The sequence below is a fragment of the Dermacentor albipictus genome, chromosome 1 (genome assembly GCF_038994185.2).
Source record: "Dermacentor albipictus isolate Rhodes 1998 colony chromosome 1, USDA_Dalb.pri_finalv2, whole genome shotgun sequence".
NCBI classification, from domain to species: Eukaryota; Metazoa; Arthropoda; class Arachnida; order Ixodida; family Ixodidae; genus Dermacentor; species Dermacentor albipictus.
In genome coordinates this window covers 335,526,179-335,548,025 of record NC_091821.1, presented here as the reverse complement: position 1 = coordinate 335,548,025, position 21,847 = coordinate 335,526,179, and the positions used below count along the sequence as shown (strand labels likewise).

Below are 21,847 nucleotides of genomic sequence, written 5' to 3'. Positions count from 1 at the left end.
TCGTCCTCATTCCGCCATGCATTCGCCCCACAGACTATCTGAAGCATCTTCTAGGTCAGGTGTATAGTCAACATCTGATTTTTCTGACTCCCAAGGACCGCGAAAAGATCAGAAAAATCTGGCAGTCCAAAAAAATGAATGCATGCCTTTTATTGCCCTTAAGGGCTCAAATCGCCACAGGCACGTTCGAAAAAGTTCTGAAAACCTGCCAGTACACTTGTTAGGTATAGTGATGCTCGTACTGTGACAGTAGATGGCAGGTGCACGCATGTATAATGAGGGAATATGTACTGTGCCCCGTGACAATTGCCCTTTCCCACACTTGTTAAGCTTCACTACAGTACTTCATGTATGCTTCACAGCGTAGCATTTCTGTGATGAGGCGAACCTGCGCTTTGGGAACAGGCATTATGCAACGCACCATGCTTTCTAAGCTTCGAAGCCAATCACGAGGATCACAGAGGCAGAGTCGGTGCCATTGCTGGCAGTGGCAAATTCTTTGAATGAGAAACATGGCACCGAACAACAAGTACTCCTCGCGTTGCCACAGTGGTGGCTATGTGCTGCCAGCAGATCTGCGTGCGAGAATGCCGGTTCAAGGCAGCGAGATAATCAAAACAGCTGTGTTGGCTTTGATTAATGCTGTTTCAAACCTGCAGTCATTGTAAAAACTCCCGCAAACCGGACAGCGAAGGATTCTTACGACCGAAATTTTAGGCGTCCTCATACATCGACTCTATGTGGTACGTGGAGGCGCCACGAAGCCGTCCGCATTATCGTGAGTGCCCCAAAAATCAGGCGTCCACAAAATAGTTTGTTGACTATACACTGGTAACTCTTCTAGCCGACGACAGTGCGTCAAAGACGATTCATTATGATTCCTCTCTTTTACTCGAGCCAGCATAAGGGGAACTTTCGTTCCCTTTCCAATAAAATGACAGCTAATTTTTTTTATAGAAGCACAAATTCCCAGAGTTTTCCCTGAGTATTTCCGGACTATTCAAAATCCCAGAGAATTCCCAGTTTTCCCTATTAGTAAACACCCTGGGCAGGGCATTATTAAAGATTCTTTTTTTAGCCACTTTAAGGCTAATGAACTTAATTATCTTGGCTGAACGAATTTTTCGGAACATTTTTTTGGTCTCCCGCGAGGTCCGAAAAATCGGTCGGCAACTATAGTGACAATGGTGTTTCTATTTATAAGCACAAAGGTCCCAATATATCTAAATGTCATGTTGATGCTCCTTTATTACTCAACCAGAGCCTCACCATGCCCCAGCAGCTCATTTTCACCATGGAAAATGTAAACTCATTTAATCAATCCAAATCATCAACTACTACAAGTACTTACATATTTCTCGAGGTACAAAGTCTGGTTGTCCAGCAATGCCTTGACCATCCGAATAAGGTAAATCAGGAATGCCAGATTGTTCTGCACGACATTCACCTTCACCTAGAAACACAAGGTAAATATTACAAGTAAACCCCAGAGCCAGATACAACTTCACATTGGAATCACGAATGCTCAAGATTACACGGACCTGCCTATGTCAAAATATTAGACATACCGTAGTTGAAGTACAAATATAGCAGTTTGGCACTATATAAGTAAACAATATAAATTATTTGTTACTCAAGATGTTGACCATTCATTAAAATCTTTCACACACTTTATTCTATAGAAGCACTGTGAACTGGACACTCAGCTCTACTACATATTGCAGGTATGGAATGATCTCCGCACAGACAAGTGGAAATATATTCATGAATTTTGTTAAATATTTATGTACCAGCAGGCGAAATTTCAATTGTGGTTGTAAGTTGTTTCTCTAGGGTAGGTGCTGTGGGTAGATTAAAATGTTCAAGCAGGTCTGAAAAATCAGGCTCTCAATATCCAGTTACAAATGTATTTGTAATCTCTTTGAGTTTACTTTTGCCCTAAACAGGATGGTGTTGTTACAATAATTATGAACAAGCTCTAAAAAGTGGGCACATTAAGATTTGGTTGGTAGATATGGATTACATACAGATGCCACACATTGCCTCACATGAAATTATGTTAGGCTGTGCAAAGTATGCATCAACATGCATCAACACAACAGAAACATCATCAGAAACAGAAGCATCAACACAACAGAAATGCTTTCCAAGCTACTACACATGTAAAGGCAGGCCTGTCTGTCTTGCTAACAGTGATAACAGCACAGGTCACATCAGAAGAAACCCACTCAAGCAAGTACTCATGTGGTACATCTACCCATTATGCTCCGTGGCAATCTAAACTGCCAGCACTTTTCTATTGTAACAAAAGGGAAGTGCTAAATTAGACCAAACCAGAACATTGCTTCCTTTGAATTCCATAGCAGCTGTTCTGGCAGAGGATTTAGAGAAAATCACCAATAAAAGATAAGATTTGTTTTGTTGAACTTCTGTCAAGCATGAACCATTGCACCAATAATGTAGTTGAATGAAATCATAATTTCATAGTCCTCTCATGGATGTTAGCTCTTTCATCTATAATAAAAACCTGCAGGATACAGCAGGCTGCATTCCCTTTTAATTTAATATGTAATGTAGTTTGTTTCATTTTTTAAAAAGTTTTCAGTAATCAACAACCAGTCTTTGACTTATTGGCGGCGAGGAGTTACGGAGTCGCCCTCTATCGGAAGCGCCTCGCTGGCGTAGTATGAGGGATCACGTGGCGCGCTCCTCATAGGTTTTGCTGTCAGCGCTCACTGAAAACACCACACGCGAGCTCTCCCAGACATTTCTGTAAGTACTTTCGAAACAAGAGAAGTTTCTTACTGTCTAAATAATAATCTTGGGCAAACTGAAAGCACACAATCGTTTACAGCCGCTATCTCTTTACCGAATACGTACAGTGAACGCCACTGCGCGCGGTCGCCGCGATGGAGTCTCCCGAACCGGCTTGTTGCGTGAAAGGTAGATAAACGCTGAGAGCGAACCATGTGAAATATGTTCTTATAGTGTTTGTATAACTAAATGGAGCGTGACAGAACGAAGCCTCAATGCAGCGATCGTGCAGATTCGCAGCGACCGACTGCGCGTCTGCACGCTTGTCCGCGCACCGTTTCGCTTTCTCCGCGTGCGCGTTTTCGCACCGTGCCATGAGCTTTAGGCCGCAGAATACGAGCATTTGACAGTATACAAGCAACCGTTGTTCCGTGGGCGCTATCAGAGCTGTTCGAAAATAATTTCATTGTAGAGACTTCGACGCCTACGGGGACTGTGATGTGCCGTCGCGACGATTCAATCTTTTTTTTCTTCTAAATTCTTTGACCTTTCGATACTATTTCTCGAGTTGCGTCGCACTGTATGTTTATCGGCGTTCTCAGCATGCAATTTCCCGCTGCTCCTTTTTTGTAATCCAGTGCATTAATTCATAACATAAACATGATGATATGCCATGCTTTCTTTAAATGTGCTTCTTACCGCTGCCTTTCCACTCCACTGAACTTGCCAGTATCTATAGTATCGACAAGTTCATAGACCAAACCGTCGTGACATTAGTCGGGCAGCGGACTCGGGCGTGCGTCTCAGTTCGTGTTTTCAGAACATCGCAGACCGGGCGCCGTAGCAGAAATCTTCCTCGCGTCTGTGCTTGCTGTATACCCGAGTTGTAGCCGATGACTGTTTGCCGGTTTTATGTTTCACGAGCCAAGCTTCACGCAGCTTCTTGTCCTGCGGGTACGTGTGAATAAGGCTGACACCGGCCTCCGTTACGTGCGTCCGGCCCTGCGGCACCGAGCAGTAGCCTACCATGTCGCGCACCTTCAAAAGCAGCCACTACCTATTGTAGTGCTTTCAAGCGTTGTAAAGGAGACACTCGAAGCGGGTAAATTTCGCCACTAAATGAAAACCGCAGCGTACGAGGGAATTTAAACTCGTTTTCAGCTCGCTTCGGCGCGCCCGAAGCAGCCGACGCGGCCGCTATGTCCACGTGATCCCTCCTAGCACGTCATGCCGACGGTGGCGCCAGCTTTTCCAGTGGTGGAGCTCGAGGCCAATACTGTCTTCGTAAAGGCTGTCTTTCATTTTTTTGTAATTATCTAGCATGTCAGACTTCTGCGTTTAGTGTGAGAAACCAAATGAGCTAGAGAGTCTCAACGAGCACTAATGGCTGATTGCCTTCTGCATGCACAGAATAAAAATTCTGCTTACCCCTTCCGAGATGAAAGTGCATAACCGTGGGAGCATCTGGTGGAGACCTGGATCTGAGGCCAAGCTCTGCAGCGCTTCCTGCAAAGCAAAATTATGCAGAAGTGTTGGCAAGTTTCTGTGACACGTCACTTGGCCAACTCGTTGCCATAAACCTTCAGCAAGCACCTCCAAAAATAATTCAACGGCTACAGAAAAACAGGCGACACAAAATCAGTACGACAGAGAGTTTTAGAGCACAGCTCCTAGATACGCCCATTCCTGTGTTTCGCGTCGGCACTGTCCCTCAGTGCAACTGAGTGAACGAACACAGCGAAAGATGAAACGTGGCGAAAGTGAAGACAGCACGAGGGGGAAAGTGGAGGAGGAGGGTGCAGCAGAACCACGAGGCGGAAAGCAGATGAGGAAGGTATGGCAAAAGCGTGAGAAGAAAAGCGTAGTGCCGTGCAAGACGAGCTCTGCGTCGACAACCGCTATGAGATGGCACCAGAGTAGCATGCCACCGTCTGTTCACCGATGGCATGCGGCGAATGCGTTCACCGACACCATATATGGAAACAAGGCGCTACATCAGCAAAAGTCTCTGCTGTGGCTGCTGTGAAGCATGTGCTTCCTCTCGTGATCTCCCGATTAGCAAGGCAGTCGTACCACACTTCGCTCCATTTGCAATGTGCCACACGAGACAAGTTGTCCACGTCAGCTAATATATCACGAAATGAAAATACATATAGAGCTGTGCTCAAATTTTATACTAAGGAGTAGCTTAACCATCGGTGAATTTTTTGTGTCAGTAATCCTTTAACGAGCACCCAAACTTCGATGCATCAGTGTTTTCTGTTTCCACCCTGACTGGAACGCAGCCACTACAGCTAGGTTTCGATCCCGTGACTTTGCGCTAGCAACTGAATGCCATAGCCTGTAATAGAGAAGCTCTAAAAGTGTTGGCACTGTCATGCAACTTGCATTCTAGAACCTTACAGCTTGTCTTGTTGCCCTGTCCACATGCGAGAGCTAAAAATTGATACGGATGTGAAAATTTGCACCACGCTCACAGCATGGCCCCATCTACTGTGCAATACCAAAAAGCACACATTTGTCTGTTCAGCATGCACACCATCTTTTACCTGTGACATTTACCACTTTACAAACTGCACAATTCGAAGCAACAGACTCTCTGGGCTTTGTACGTGTCTGTACGGCAAGCCTTCTTCGTATCTGTTCTGCCTCAACTGCGCACGACCACTGCCGCCCATAACATATCATTCACTCAATGATTACATTTTGCATTGATGACCGCCGTGTTCTTCATATTTTTTGATAATGCAATTTTTTCGACAATGCACGTAAAGCCTATAAAGATGCATGTAAAGCCCAGAGACGATTCTATTATCAAAGACAGTTTGTCTAACAAACCATACGGCTAAAATATGGGGTTGTAAGGTTGCCATGTATGGCCCAAGCAGGTCCATTTTTCAAAGAACATGCACTAATATTTTCTTACTAGTGTACAGGCTACACCTAACTAACTTACACCCATAGTTAAGTAAGAAATTCCAGCACTTACCCAAGACTACCATTGATGTCGAAGCACATTAATTGACAATTGCTGAAGAAAACTAACATTGCCTGAGCCAAGCCATAATGGGCTTCAGGTAATAACAGAGCTCATGGCAAAGTGACAAGCCACTAAGTCATGAGTGTGGTATTGTGCTGTGCATGCATATAGATGACTTCAGTATAAACTACAATTACAGAGTACATTGAGGAAGACCAACATGCTCAAAGAATGTGAAAAAATATGACAGCTGTAAGGTGTGAAAAGCCGTGGCAAGAAGAGATGCCTGTGATGCCATGTGATGCTGCTTGTGTAAGGTTTTTTTAAATGCACATCTCTTTCATTTTAACAATTCATTACGACAAAAATATTGCAACCCACTTCTTTGATCATTCTAGACTAACTGTAAACAGCTTTCGACATTGCACAAAGTTATTATTTTTTTCCAGCTTAACATCTACATCAGTGTAATATGCTTGCACAGGCTACATCAGTGTAAACTGCTTCATAAATAAACATCACTATGTTTGTGAACACAATCTCTGCTGATGATCAAAAGCTGAATAATTCCAACAAATGAGTACTTACAAAAGCTTCAAACTTTGCAATTAAGTGTATGTAACATGCAAAAGACTTTGATACAAGCACAAAAAAAAGCATCTGCACCTGTCTGACACTCACCGCTCTCCGCGAGTCATCAGATCCAACACAGGCTTCTGTAATTTCTTTATAGTAAAGTTGCTGCTCCTAGAAAAAAAAGTATGAACACAAATGAGTTCTCCAAGTTATGCAGCAAAATAAATGACAGTCTCTTGCAAAGAGGCTATATGTATTGGCAATAACAATGTTAGCTTTTCGCTGCCAGACAAGTTTAAAAGCAAAACCATGAAAACAGGCAGAAAAAGATCACTGTGCTATAGCCTTACTAGGAGCTTAAAGAAAGTGTGTGCTAGCCATATTATAAGACAATAAGAAATAATGAACCCCTATTCAGGCAACTACCAAATACCATTTCGGATGATAGGGCACCTTTTTTTTTTCATGCATAATTCATTAGAGAGTATAATTTGCTACCCCTACAAGTCTGCAAAACTCTCTCCCACACCCTTACTTTCTTAAATAACATTTTTGCGACTCATTTGCTATTATATATAGTACATTGCCAAAAGGTTAGACAGTTCACAAGTGAACCAAAGCGTATCACTAGCAGCCCACAGATTCAATGGGAAGCCTGCAGTATCCCACATTACTTTTGATTTCTACACTAGCTGTCAGTTAGAAACTGGGCGTGTTACATCTGATAAGCTGTTGCCAGATACACACAATTTGCGAGTCAATGTACACAGCCTACTGGAAGATAAAGTTAACAGTATAATAAGGTTACTATTGGTATGCTTGCTGCTGAGACACTTTGGCTCGCATAACTTGAACACATCAGTAACGTCTTCCAGAAACCACTCCTACAACAGGTTTGTGCATGTGAACACCAGTCAGAAGGCCGAAAAATCCCTCTACCACAAGAAGTGTAGCTACTTCCACAGTTTACAAGGTCCTGCCTTTGAGTGATTAAAGACGAAAACACAAGCAGCCCTGCGGCAGTGCTATCACTATAGAATGTGAAGCTCAAGTGTGAGCTGTCGCCAAGACTGTTTTGTTGCCATGTAAATCCTTATAGCACACGTTATCTACCACAGCAGAGGTCTCTCTGCAGATATATATGGGCTACTGTGTCACTATTCTCAATACTGGGTAAAAAATTTAGCCAGAACCTCAACATATGAGCTGCCACTTACCACGGAGAGCTCGTGCGTGGCGAGCTGCTTGACCCGTACTGTCTCAACATGTTTGGTGCGTTCTTGCTTGCTGGGAAGGCCAGGTACCTTGGAGCCAGGTACCACTACTTTACTCAGCTTGGTGACAGGGTCAATGCTCTCCACACGTTGCAGGTCCTTGGAAACTGCACAGAACAAGCGACACATTTGCCAAATCATGCTGTGGTCTTCACTACCAAATCAGCTGATCAATGGCCATGCTTAAATTCTTCAAGTTTACTTTTCGAATGCTCCGATGATGTCATCTGCTTTACCCAGCATAACGGTAGCAGACCTTGAAATGCACATTTTATACCGTTCAGCAGACCACACCCCACGTGATGTTCAACCTTATAACAGGGGCCATTCCATCAGTTGATCATACTCTGTCCTTTTATGGCTTCATGCAGTTGAAAGATATATACATGTAAATGTTAGACTGATCTTTTGAAGTCTCATGGTTTTAAAGAACTGGTAACAAGCAAACGAAACCAAAGCATACTGATTAGAATGTTGTAAATTCATATGGCAATGAAGAGAGAAATAAAAAATAAAAAGTCGTAGTTCTGCCCAAAAGGCAAACTTACATTATAGCAACATCTACGAGGGACGTTCCAAAAGTAAGTTTCATAATTCATTTTCACACAGAAACTTTATTGGAAAAAAAATATACACCATGGCATCATGAAATATACGCCTTGCACTATTTTTCCACACAGTCACCATTGACATTGAGACATTTGCAGTAGTGTGCAGTCAGTTATAAGAAACCACTGTGGTAAAAATCGGTGCCCTGTGATGCAAGAAATTGTCACACAGCCTGCTCCACCTCAGCGCTGTTTTAGAAGTGACGTCCCGAGAGTACGGATTTCAATGCAGGGAACAGGTGCCCATTCATACCGAATAACAGCATGCATTTCCATTGGTGACCACATTGTCAGCACACGTCTGTCTGCCATTGTTATGTACTCGAATAACATTGAGCACACTGGTCTCTTGCTACTCTTTCTTTGGCGCTCTGCACATGTCATTACTCGTCCACTTACGCTCCTTCCGTTGTTGAACTAGCAACAGGCATGGATTTTTATGGCCATTGTTCGCTTCGCCTGGTGTACATCTTTCAAAAAAATTACGAAACTTACTTTCAGAACAGCCTTTGTACATTGATAGTGATGGCAAAGTATTAGGCAACTACTCAAAGCAAGGTTTAAGCGGATGTATAAATTGCAGTAAACATTCATTTACTAATTAATTTAAAAAGTATGGTGTCACATGTGCATGGGCAAACATGAACAGATCTCACTCAATGACCACGAACCCTAACTGTCACAACGTTGGCGTGATGAAGGGGAGCAGCAGCGTCAAGTTAATTGTTCTTTGTGCTACTTCTCGATTCAATGTGAACTATGGGCACACAGCGCACATGAAGCCATCAGCCCTTTGTGCACCTAGCCTTTGTACCCACTACAGATATCACTGTCAAGATAAGGTGTGTGCCATAGCCATGGCATTCACAGCAACGACCGGACTAGAGGAGACGCATGCTAATGCGCCCCCCTTCCTCTCTCTCCTAGTATGTGCTCACCTTCCTGCTTCTCCCCTTGCACAAATGACTAGATGGCATGCATCCACCCCACCCCCTTCCCTGTATGTGCGAGAAGACGTCTACGCATCAAGCCGTACCTTTCTCAGCTCACCCTCGCACCTACAGCATACAGCACGCAGCCACAACCTTATCGCAAGTTGACTTCACACAGAACATCATGACGCTGACGCCGACGAAAATTCGCCTTAAGCGCCCATATAATTGCTATCGTAACAAACAAACAAACCAAAAAAACATACCAGGCGGTGGGTTCTCGGGTACTGTAGGCTGGATTCCTTCTATACTCAGCCAATGAGCTGTAATGAGAGAAAATGTTGATTAGCACACAACGAAGCACGAAGAAATTGGGTAACTCCAATAACAATGGCGCAGGTTACATATTTGTTTCACTTTTACTCCAAATCACTTAGAATCTAGTTCAGACTTTTTCTCTATGCTTACACATGCAACAAAATCACTTTAGCAACCTTAGCCATTTTATGCTCCTAACAAATGAAGATGTCAGGCTCTTTGCTAACAAAACTGCAGTTTGACGTGGCAATGGGAGAATAGTTGTTCATGTCAAGCAATGTTTTAAGACTTTTTAAAGCACCCATAGAGGGCTTAGTTTTAGTACAGATCCCTGCAAGGGAAAAACAAGCTCCATTTTGAAACATACAAGCAGTAAGTATGACGATTCAGTAATTAGCACTAGTGTTTATGTCGATGCTAATGAACCGGGGAGAATTTCCCGCTACATCAGGAGCAACGGCAAGACACCTACAAGTAGTTTGCAGGCTCTATCTGCTGTTGTTGAATAGTGAAGGATGCAAGGTAGAACTAACTTTAATATTTTCTGTTTAGGTTAGAGGTGAAGGGAGAAATTGTGGAAACACAGCTTTCCAGTGATGAGTCAAACCATTGTTTTTATGTTGCATGCACAAATCTACCAACTGAGATAATAATATAGCAATCCTACCCTCTACTTGGGCAAACAATATGTAATATACGTAATTATTAATGGACACATAAGTAATCATATTAGTACGGAAAACATCAGCCACAGCCATCACTGCCACTAAGGATGCCGCTAGTTGCATAGTACTCTCTTTCACACATAGCAAGCAAGGCCGCAGAGGCTAGAACAACTTTCACACTGCCTGTATTGCAACTAAAAAGTAGTGCATGCCCCACTAAAGCAAAAAACAGGAATGTGCCATATAATTTTCTGACCAGTATACATTGTTTACCTTTTTTTGGTGACAATGTATGAAGCAAGTACATGCAGAAGACATAGCAAATACGAACCTATTAACCATGAAAAGACAAGCAGAGTGACACGTGTATGAAACCACACTTGATGCAGTTTACCCAGCACACTGCCTGCATTTCCGATCAAAACCTAGTGCATAACATACTGCAAGCTTAAGGTATACAAACAATACATTACTTGATTTACCATTAACTCGTAGATTAGAGTTCTAATATATATAATAAAGAAGTTAGTCAGTAAGAGATGTAGCAGAACAAATGCCAGTTCAATAAAAAATGTGCAAAGTGATACACTTCTATGAGTGCACTACATATGTAGCTTTTACAGCACTGCCTGCTAAGTATGAAACGGAACACATTCCTTAGTGGACAGAAGGGCAACTATCGTTCGAAGCATGCATTTTTTTTTTTTCAAACATCATAAGTTGGCTTAGCCCTTCCATTGACAAAGCAGAGAGGTGAGGATGAAGGTATCTACAATAGAAGTAAGAACCCAACAATCTGCTGGAAAATCAACAATTCTCATTGGCATTTCCTTCAAGGCTTCCTTGAACTCAAGCAGAGTGGGAAAACCGCAAGGTCTATCAGCAACATAGTGAAGACACAGTGTGTTAGTGGGTACTCTCAATGTGGTCAGACATGTTTGCAAGAATGTAGAACATGAAAAGAATGTAGAACAATGAAAAGGTTGTAGGTCCTGTCTGATGAGTGTTGTGCCATGCACTGCGCGACCAGCATGTCGTTCTCAGATTTTTTTTTTTATTAACTTAAACCTACACAAGATACTCTATGTAAGATTCCCCTTACAGTCAAAAGCACTTGTCCTTGATAACACCCCTTTGTTGGCTGACATTCACTAAAGTGAATCCCCCACTGCCCCCCTACTTCAGTACTATTTTGAAGAGGTTATTTGCTCCCACCTTTAATGGAAACATCCAGCGGGAGTTTAGGCAACTGGGAACTTATGACTTCGTTTAGCTCCAGCTCCTTTTCTTCAACAAAGAAGAGCTCCCGCCCACCACCGCTGGCATATCGGAAAGGCACATAATCTGGACAGTGGAACCCATAGAGTGGCTGAAATAGACATGTAATGATAATTTATTAGCCAAAGACAGAGAAGCTACATAAAAGCGCAAAAAAAAACAAGAAAGGAAAGGAAACAATGGCTTACTTTCCCAAGCCAGAGCATGCAAATACACATTGTTGCTGTTATTCAAAACGAACCTTTAACCACAAATTTTGTCTCCACGTAGTGTAACCTGATTAATTTATTATCTTTTGTTCATTTTCTCTGCAAGTAGATGCACTGTGGCTGCAGCACATTGCTACCACTGAGCTCTGCAGGGGGATTTAGCAAATTGCAACAAAATAAACAGCCCAATTGTGCTCGTGCAAACTACAGCAACAGAGCTGCATTGTCATAACTGCAAAGGATCTCCCTGCAGTTACACTGATCAATCCTTTGCTTCTATTACTGGGACAATGCTCTGATCATGGTACTACTTTAGTTCTGTATACGATTAGACAGACAATAGTAATTTACAAAATTTGTCGCTGATAAGGTAACGCAATAACATGAGGGAAAAGATGGAGGTAACTGACAAGCCATATCCAAATCAGCGATGAACAGCGATCTCTTACATGAAATGAGGTATTTGCATGATTGTGCTATGATATGCAGATGGGTATCGAATTTTCTTCAAAGCAGTCAGCAAATTTTTTTTTGCACTCATTCCTTTTCACATAAGGCACTTTATCTTGCTGCATCTCCCAGTGAAAACATCAAAAAACAGCAGCTATTGGTTAAGAACATGTTATAAAATTATAATCATGCTGAAGAAAACATCATGCTTCACATTAACAGAAAAAAGACAATGTCACCTCTCAGCAAATTGCATATTTATATCAGCACAGAAAGCGTCTAAAAATGATGCTAACATCACAGCTAATTACTTTGTGCCACGTGACCTCACGACGACACATGCGCCTTATTCATCAAATATGCACAGCAGCCATATTTTGGATCAATCACGTTCGTAGATATTACGAAAGTTGCAACAGCATTATTGGAAACAGAACTAACGCAGTGTGAAACCACAGGACACAGTGAGGGGACACGCATTTAGGCTGTTTATGCTTCCCATTACTGTGTCCAGTGTCTTCACACTGCGCTAGTTCTAATTTTTATTATTATTATTATTTCGGAGATATCACTTTCGGTGAAAAGTGAACAAACTAAGCCTGCTGACAAAATCCTCAATGCTTTAATGACATAATACGCAGGATGCCACATCACAGAAAAGTTAAGGTATTTCTTAAAATTACTTATTCAGGTTAACCCAATTTCTTTTTGCAAAAAATTCACTGTAGGAAGTACAAAGGCTTTTGTTGAAAAATGACACTTTCTAAGCTCATTGTATTGTCACTATGTGTGGCTGCATGCCCATTATATTCCTCTCCCAGCACTTCTGCACACATGTCCCTTACACGCTACCCTTCTAATGCCCTTGTGCTTTTCTTGCTTGCCTTGTTTAACATGTTTGCCTTTGTCAATTCTTTCAAAACACCTGTTGGCACATGGTAAGTGTTGAGCCTTACACTGATAGATGCTCCAAGAAAGGCGACACGCTCTCCTTACAGTTGGCTGAGAGGTTTTCTCATTTTTTAGCTTTTTCATCACTAAACAGCACTGCTATGCACAAAAATGCTTCAAAATTTTGTTGGAAGAAAAACATGTCTGCTTATTAGCCTACTGGTTGTTTCACATAACACGGAATAAGTTATGATGCAAAAGCATCAAATGGCTTACTGAGGGAAAAAGCCGGCATCCGACGTCTGTAGCAGTGAAACAGCACTTAAATTCGCATTGACTGCAATGCCACGTTACAAGTGCGCCTCAACGGAGTTCCCATAGGCTATGACGCCACGGCATGAGCAAGCCTTGACGAAGCAGAGCGGGCGAAAGGGTACGCCCGCTGCTGCAGTAGCGCACCAGGTGTTGTGTGAGGGAAGAGGGCATTGCTGCGAATCCAAATTATCCTTACTCTCGCTCTCGGAAACCTGTGCTATCCACACATTCCTTGTCCATGTAAGTTCTTGCCTGCATTCTAAGTGCGCCTCAGCCAGGGCAAATCAAAATGTCCCGAGCATCTCAACGCACTCGCTTGCCCACGAGGATTTTATAGCTCAGCAGCAGTCAATTGGACATTAATGCTTTTGCAACTCATAAGAAGTGCTTAGGTGGTGTCAGATTTTTTTTTTTTAAAGCAGCGCCTTCTGTGTGAATTGAATCAAATACATGTTGTCAGTCACCTCCTGAAGAACCCACCAATATTTTTTTTTCTGTTTTAGTAGTTATTAATTACCTAAATTTCATTATTACCTTTAGCCTTAACGCCCACAACGTTCTTACAGGGTCTGCAGAGCACATCTGGAAACACTTCTTTCTGTTGTTTCCGAGGTGCTAGCTTCTGTGTAAGTATATTTTCAGCCTTTAACTGAAAGCCACTGTGGCACACAAGTGGTGATAAACAGCAGTGGCATCTTGTGGCTTTCACGGGCTTTCTTATAAGCATGGGAAAAAATGAAGACCTACGAACACGGTGACAAGTGAAAGTGATGTTTTCAAGTGTGTTCTATGAACCTCATACTGACATTGCGGCCACAAAGTAAATCACAAAAAGCTTAATTATTCAGCACTAATTACTCTGTTAATAACATCAAAAATGCTGGGGGCCTTTTTTCAAGGGGTTACTAACATACAGACTGTTTCATACACACAAAAGGCTTTACCTTTCATTAAGCTTTATCTGTGTTAGCTGAGAAACATTCAGTGTAAGCTAGTGCCGCAACTTGTTACATACTGCAGGCATTCGCTAAGGTCATATTTACGGAGCCTAACAAAAGTTATTTTCCTCCGTGCAAAGGGTGTGTGTTTCCAGTTTCTGTTCTTGCAAAGCCCATTCGCCAACACTTTTATTTATCAGTGTTGCTAGCATCTGTGCACAGTCACATCAAGAGAGCTTACAGACCGGGAAGATAAATTTCGTCACATGCTTTATAAAGTAATCAATGTGTATTTAGGTGCTTCAATGACATGCTTTCAAATACGCCACAGAAAAAGGGATCTTTACAAACCCTTATGCAAATAAAACCTACACTTGCATGGCCCTTCTCACTAGGGGGGAAACAATACAGCAGCTTTCCATGCTTTTCTAGCACTGCATCGCACCCTTGCACAGCGAAAAAATGCCGCACTGTGCGGTGACGTTGCCTCGTTGAACCATATCCTCGGGGGCTGTTCCGAGGATCACCCACCCGCCGAACCTTGCCCCCCCCCCAAGGAACAATCAGACGCCCTTCAATCCAGCACCAACTGAGACATCCAGACATGAATCCTGGCACAAGCTGAAGACGTCGTAGAGAAGCACAGCCTGGCAGCCTAAGCAGCTTAGCCTCCCTTACCCCTCACCCCTTCGATTAATAAAGTTGTTACTCACTCACTCACCCTTGCTGCACTAACTTTCCAGCAAACAATAACATGCAGTAGCCTTCTGAAATGTCTTCAACTTCTTCAATGACAACAGCCTCTCAGATTTTCTGAGAAGATGTCCATCAGAAAAGAATAAATTATTGAGTTTAACGTCTAAAAATATACTTGAACTATGGGTAATGGCACAGTGAGTGGCTCCACAATAGTTCTGATCACATGGGGCATTTTAATGCATCCTGTAGTCTCAGTGCCATATATATTTTTGCAGTAGGCCACTTAAAAATGGAGCTTCAGCAGCCAAAAGTCAGACACGAAACTGCTATGAAATGCCATAATCACTGAGGCAATATAGTCAGCGCCTGTATGGCAGTCTGCTTGTGTCCAACTCGCTCATACCATTACTCACTCACTCCAAGTTAACTCCCTTCTCTCTTGGGATACTTGACTCGTCCACAAGCAGCATAAGCACATGTTGTTTCACTGCTTACGTTATTAAACTCTTTCTCTTCCAGAGAAATACTCATGATGCACATACCCACTCTATGCCCACAAGGAGTACTGACATGACATTTTTAAGTCGTCTTTTTGCATAAAATGAGTGCCTGAACACTCTAAGCCTCTGAAGAAATATTGGCAAGAACCATCATTTACTTTTAATTCTTTTTACAAACTAGTTTAGGTTTTGGCATCAGAAGGTGAATGAGTCATGAAATCCCCACACAAAGGCTGGCTCTATTGCTATGATAGCTGCGGCTGGTACATGTGAACACAACCAGAAGAGACGAACACAGCACTCCTGGCCCGTTTATAACCAGTGTACTTGGCCATATCGTTACACAAAATCAGCTAATTTCCTGTGTCTTGACATAACCATGATGTCTATGAAGCCGGACCCAGCATTTTCAGACAAATTAATATAAGTTATAAGTCTTTCCCAACTTTTACACTTGCTATGTATGATCCTTTTACGTGCAGGAAGCATGTGGTAATGTCTCTATAACTTCGAAACCGAGTGTCAGTACTTCTTTGAAAGTGCACTAAAGAGCAACACTGTGTTAGTTAATACTGGCAAAGTTTTCTTCAAGACTTCATTGGCATTTACCTGATAGAAAAAGGCTAGTCACTAGCTGAGAAGATAAGGAGCAAAGTTTCTCTATTTGAACTTTACAGCCCAAACACTGCACCAGTACATAAGTATGATAGATTTCAAAGCATTTTCTCATGCTCAGGCCATTTTTGTTCACAAAAAGTCCTAAAAACTTACCAGCTTGAGCCTTTCGTTCCTTGAAAATGATGTAATCCTTGTTTATCTATCGACCATTAAATAGGCCCAAGCTGACACTGTTTAAATCTCATGACATCACGATGAGCTTGCATGGGAACATTAAGACTATCTTTCGTTTTTGTTTTTACTGGGTTTCCAAAATTCTGCTCTCAGTAAGACTGACATTTCTCACATTACAGAAGTGTGAGTTAGAAATACACATTACCTTAACACACAGCTTCAGTATCGGATTTACCAACCTATACCTATGCATCCAAAAGCTGCTGCAAGATTATCTCAAAAAGCATATGCAATTTAGGAAGTGCACCTTCAGCAATCAATCTGAGGAGTCTTAAAGCTAAATGCTTTTAACAATGTCTTTTCATCTCTCTAGAATGCATTAATGCATGTGTTTGTTTTAACCCGCTGGAATACGCAATGGGCCAGTAACATCATTATACTATAACCACAGAAATATTAAGGTCAGACTACTCAAAAGTGGAGCACAATATCTCCATACTCCATATTGAAAAAAAAAGAGAAAAAAGAATGGCAAAGATGTGAGTGCGGTTATATGCATGATCAATTTGGACTACTACTACTACTACTACTACTACTACTAATAATAATAATAATAATAGTAATAATAAATTAATAATAATAACTACGCGATACACAGATCACAATATGTTCAAGTCAAAGTGAAACCGTGCGGTGGTCGTCAAACTCCGACTACCGCACAAGAAAAGTGACGTTGCATCAGTAAGAAGGTTTTGTTAACGAAAAGCGAAAAAGAAAAAAAAAACAAGTTATGCTGATCTTGAGACAGACAGGAGACCGCCGCAACCGCAGCGAGAGCCGCGGCAGCCGAAACCTCCCGCGACGAGTGTATTGCATGCGGCACGGGCAGCTTACGACAGCGGTTAAACAGGCCGGCAAGCGCGCCATCGCGCGCACACATCATCGAAATTTGCCGCTTACCTCAACGTTTTTCATTTTGAGCGCGTTGTCGAAATCGAAGGTGGACAATTTTCTTCGTTTCGCGTGTCCCATAAATTTGCTGGCATCCTGGAAAAAAAAACGAAAAAGTGTGAAAAAAATGCCTCGAGCAACTGTTGCGAAGAAAATTGTCGCCCACAGCAGCAGAAAAACGATCGCACGCGCCACATGATACGCGGATGCAGATGACAGTGCGGCGAAGGAATGTTTCATTTACGTGCTCTTTTAGTGCGCATGCCCTGGCGTTAGATTTCAAATCGCGGCCGCTTGGCGCGCGAACGCGCGTGCAGGGCGCTCAGCGGGGTCGCAGCGCTGTCAAGGCACGGGTTGAACAAGCGTTTTTTCGACAGGTTAAATTGACCACAGGTCGTAAAAACAGCAAGCACAGTTCGCGGATAATGTGGGCAGTTTAGCCACATGGCCTGAAAGCGCGGGATTAATGACATACCTGAGCTATAACTTTGAGATGGTATGTGATCTCGTCGGCAAGCTCTTTGGCCGCTTCATCGGGTAAATTCGAAATTCCGATTGATTCAGCAATGACCTTCATGGACTCCGGTGAAAGGTTGCTGACTGTTTTCGACTCTTTTGAGGCCATGATGAAGAGCGGCTTAGTAATTTAGGTGCCGATGCGGTGTCCAAACACGGAGAAACGATCATCCTGCAGCCTTCCGAACAACGCCACGATCAACCAGCGCCATTTTAGTTGGAGCCTCCACGAAGCGCAAGCGTGCTCTTTCTCACACAATGATGAAAGCGTCGGCTTGCTACTTGTGGCGCTGAATGTTGTGTAACATACCTTTCAAAAATTGCCTATATGGCCATAACGTAAATTGAAATTGTTAGATAACAATCTCTAAATGAAAACGTTACAAAAATAAAAAAATATAGATTTCAACTAATGCTTCCTTTACTCGATGCCTGCCGCGTCACTAGTCTTCCCATTGGAGCGGAGTTCCCGTCATGGTTCCCGTAGTTCAGGGTAGTCGCGGAGAGACGGCGCTCGCAACTAACCCGCTTCCTGTTGCGGAGGAAGTGACGATTACTAGGGTGGCGCGCGCTCGACCAATCGCTTGGCGAGAGATTGTGGGTCCTGCCTCCGGAATCGCAACAGACACCGCAGTAATCTCGGAGGCTGGGCTACGTTATTTATGTTTGCAGCGGTCACCGCGACTAGCGCTCGCAGCCGACCCGGGTGGGGAAGAGTAAAGAGGAGAGGGGCAGGAACCAGCCTCTCGGCTCACACTATCTCACGCATAGAGTTTCCTGCTACATTACATAGAGTTTCCTACAAAAAGTAGGAAACTCTATGCTACATTATCAAGAAAGGGGCTGGCAGATGGAATGGCACACTGTGGTATAAACTTTTTTAAAACAGGGTTGAAGTGCCTCAGACAGGCTGGCCAACGTTTCGATAGGTGGACCTATCTTCGTCAAAGGCGGCCTCGTCATCCTCGGCGTGTTAGTTTTAAAGGGTTAGTGTAGTGACGTCACGTGCGGGTGTTGTCGCTGGCGGCTGGTTTTAAAGAGAGAGATTACAAGAGGGAACAGGCGTTCTCGTCCGACGTCTGTGAGCCTCATTCTCAAGACGAAGGGACAAGAGTGTGAGAGTGGGCACGCGGGGAGGAAAGAAAGGAAATAGAAGCGGACAAAAAGGGGGGAAAAAAGGAGAAAAAAAAAAAGCAGGGGGAGCCAGGGCCGTGCCAAGACACAACAAAGGGGGGGGGGGTGAAAGAAAAAGAAAGAGAAAAATGAAATCTTTAAGAAATACGGGGGCTTGGGAGCGTGTTGGGGATGCGAAGGGTTAGGAGGTATTCTGGGGAGTCGTTGGCGGCATGTTTTTGAGGCATTAGAACGGCCGGTCAAGCAATAGGTCGAGTAATTTTGAAATAGTTAAGGTGGCGACGCGGAGTCTGCGGTGCAATGTGCGGGGTGCCTGAAAGGCAGCGGCATGGTCTTTCAAGGGGCACTGCCCCACGCGCTTAACGTAGGTGTCGTTACGGCGGCATCCAGAAGGCGATACTCCGGGTTGAGGCGTCGAAAAAGGCATATTGACTTCGGAATGTGTTGTCGAGGGGGTTTCAAAAAAAAAAAACAGACTAAAAAAAAGGAGGGGGGGGGTAGGGGGAAGGGGGGGGGGGCGAGATCGGTATAGGAAACAGGAGGGTGGCGCGTGCAGAAGCGGGCGCGGGCAAATGTACATGGAAGAAGGGGATCGTTCACTGTCTACACCAAGTGAACGATCCCCTTCTTCCATGTACATTTGCCCGCGCCCGCTTCTGCGCGCGCCACCCTCCTGTTTCCTATACCGATCTCGCCCCCCCCCTTCCCCCTACCCCCCCCTCCTTTTTTTTTAGTCTGTTTTTTTTTTTTTGAAACCCCCTCGACAACACATTCCGAAGTCAATATGCCTTTTTCGACGCCTCAACCCGGAGTATCGCCTTCTGGATGCCGCCGTAACGACACCTACGTTAAGCGCGTGGGGCAGTGCCCCTTGAAAGACCATGCCGCTGCCTTTCAGGCACCCCGCACATTGCACCGCAGACTCCGCGTCGCCACCTTAACTATTTCAAAATTACTCGACCTATTGCTTGACCGGCCGTTCTAATGCCTCAAAAACATGCCGCCAACGACTCCCCAGAATACCTCCTAACCCTTCGCATCCCCAACACGCTCCCAAGCCCCCGTATTTCTTAAAGATTTCATTTTTCTCTTTCTTTTTCTTTCACCCCCCCCCCCTTTGTTGTGTCTTGGCACGGCCCTGGCTCCCCCTGCTTTTTTTTTCTTCTCCTTTTTCCCCCCCTTTTTGTCCGCTTCTATTTCCTTTCTTTCCTCCCCGCGTGCCCACTCTCACACTCTTGTCCCTTCGTCTTGAGAATGAGGCTCACAGACGTCGGACGAGAACGCCTGTTCCCTCTTGTAATCTCTCTCTTTAAAACCAGCCGCCAGCGACAACACCCGCACGTGACGTCACTACACTAACCCTTTAAAACTAACACGCCGAGGATGACGAGGCCGCCTTTGACGAAGATAGGTCCACCTATCGAAACGTTGGCCAGCCTGTCTGAGGCACTTCAACCCTGTTTTAAAAAAGTTTATACCACAGTATGCTACATTATAGTGAGAAACTCTATGATCTCACGCGGCAGGCATCTAGTAAAGGAGGCATTGTTTCAACCATAGAGAAACTCTATGGTTTTCATAGAGTTTCCTACAAACAGGAACATATACACAAGCTATAGAAACTTTGAACACATTGCTAGTCGATGTAAATGTTGAGATTAATGGCTTAAAATAATAAGTAATTATTTTAATAACATATTAATTAATAAGGTACAGTTAGCTGTTTTGGGACCTTTTGTGTGTATTTCAGATGCATGCTGAGCCATAGAACACGTCTCTCTGCATTTCAGTTCGTGCATTGCGCTTGTCTGAAGACGGCAAAATCTAAAAGCACTGTGTTTTGAAGTTGTACAACGCTTTTCTTGTCGATTTCACTAGCACGAGCAGGCCATGGCGCAACTCAAAGCCCCGGTTTTTTTTCGTTTTTTTTTTGCCCTCCTTTCTATACTACGTCCTCATGAGTAGTTCCCTAAATTGGTTTCCGTTTCTCCGTCGGTCCTTCAGAGGCGCCGCAGGCCATTACCACCACTTAGAATTACTGTATATATAGTAACTCTACCACCGCTCCAGGAGACAAATTTGATGACTATCAAAGGCGAAATCGCATCAGCGTTGTCATAATCTACGTGCTTAGAAATATGTGGATGCCCTTTTGAAGCATGAGGCATGGAAGCACTTCGTATCACCGCTAGTTGATTCACAGGCGGCACCACGCGGTTTTTCTCGTGAACCAGTGATGGGATGATGATCAGTTTCTGCGGAATGGGCGTCTGCTGCGTTTTCAGACAAGGAAAGAGAGAGAGAGAGAAAGTGCCGACAACTTGCCTGTCAATGCTTCTGTGTGGGATTCTCCGAGAAAACATTGATTTTTGCACTAAATCGTCGAGGAAAGTTGTCAAAGATCGCGTGCAACAAAAACATAGATGCAAGCGACTACTTTACGCAGCGAGCCTCAGAAATAGATGCATCGCAAAATGTCTCGTCGGAAATGCCTGTGGCATCATTCTTTATGCGCCTCGAAAGTACTTTTGTTATAGTCCTAGCTTCATTCCTAGAATTTCATTCGCGCCTATTCCTTTTTTTATATATTTCTCAAAGACAGAAAAAGCAATATTTCTTAAACATGACTATTGTGACTTTCTGCTGGTTTTCTTCAGAGCTGGCAGGCTTCTCCTCAGCCTTCCACCGTTTCCCGAGCAAGGGAATGCAACAAAGGCATATTACCAGGAATTGGATATGCATCCAGTTGCTCTCCCTGTTCGGTCTCAGAGTGCGAACATGTGTTGATTACTTAGCTTCATCATTAGCCTATTTTTATGTCCGCTGCTGGATGAAAGCCTCTCCCAGCGATCTCCAATTATCCATCTTGAGCTAGCAGGTTCCAACTTGCGCCTGAAAATTTGCACAGTTCCCTTTCCATGGCATCTACTCTGCAACTCTAATGGCCCACCAGTTATCTACCCTACACATTGCATTGTGTGCCCAGCTCAATTTTCTTCTCTTAATGTCAACTAAAATATCGGCTATCCTGGTTTCCTCTCTAATACACACCGCTTTCTTCCCGTCT

General features: G+C 43.6%; 1 protein-coding gene across 3 annotated transcripts in view; it reads right to left on the bottom strand.

Annotated features, from left to right (window-relative positions):
• Taf6 (TBP-associated factor 6) overlaps window positions 1–18,060 on the bottom strand; it is a 37,366-nt gene extending 19,306 nt beyond the window's left edge. Inside the window, exons 1-8 of one of the 3 annotated variants that reach the window (XM_065448000.2) lie at window positions 17,606–18,060; window positions 17,140–17,226; window positions 11,323–11,476; window positions 9,391–9,447; window positions 7,528–7,691; window positions 6,416–6,481; window positions 4,183–4,260; window positions 1,352–1,453 (exon numbers count right to left, since the gene is read on the bottom strand). In XM_065448000.2, coding sequence (XP_065304072.1) covers window positions 1,352–1,453; window positions 4,183–4,260; window positions 6,416–6,481; window positions 7,528–7,691; window positions 9,391–9,447; window positions 11,323–11,476; window positions 17,140–17,226; window positions 17,606–17,755 — 858 coding nt within the window. In that variant the 5' untranslated portion in view covers window positions 17,756–18,060. Of the gene's footprint in view, window positions 1–1,351; window positions 1,454–4,182; window positions 4,261–6,415; window positions 6,482–7,527; window positions 7,692–9,390; window positions 9,448–11,322; window positions 11,477–17,139; window positions 17,227–17,296; window positions 17,369–17,605 lie in introns of those variants that run through there. The other 2 variants (XM_065448002.2, XM_065448001.2) reach the window with 2 other exon arrangements.
• Between the last annotated feature and the right edge of the window lie 3,787 nt (window positions 18,061–21,847).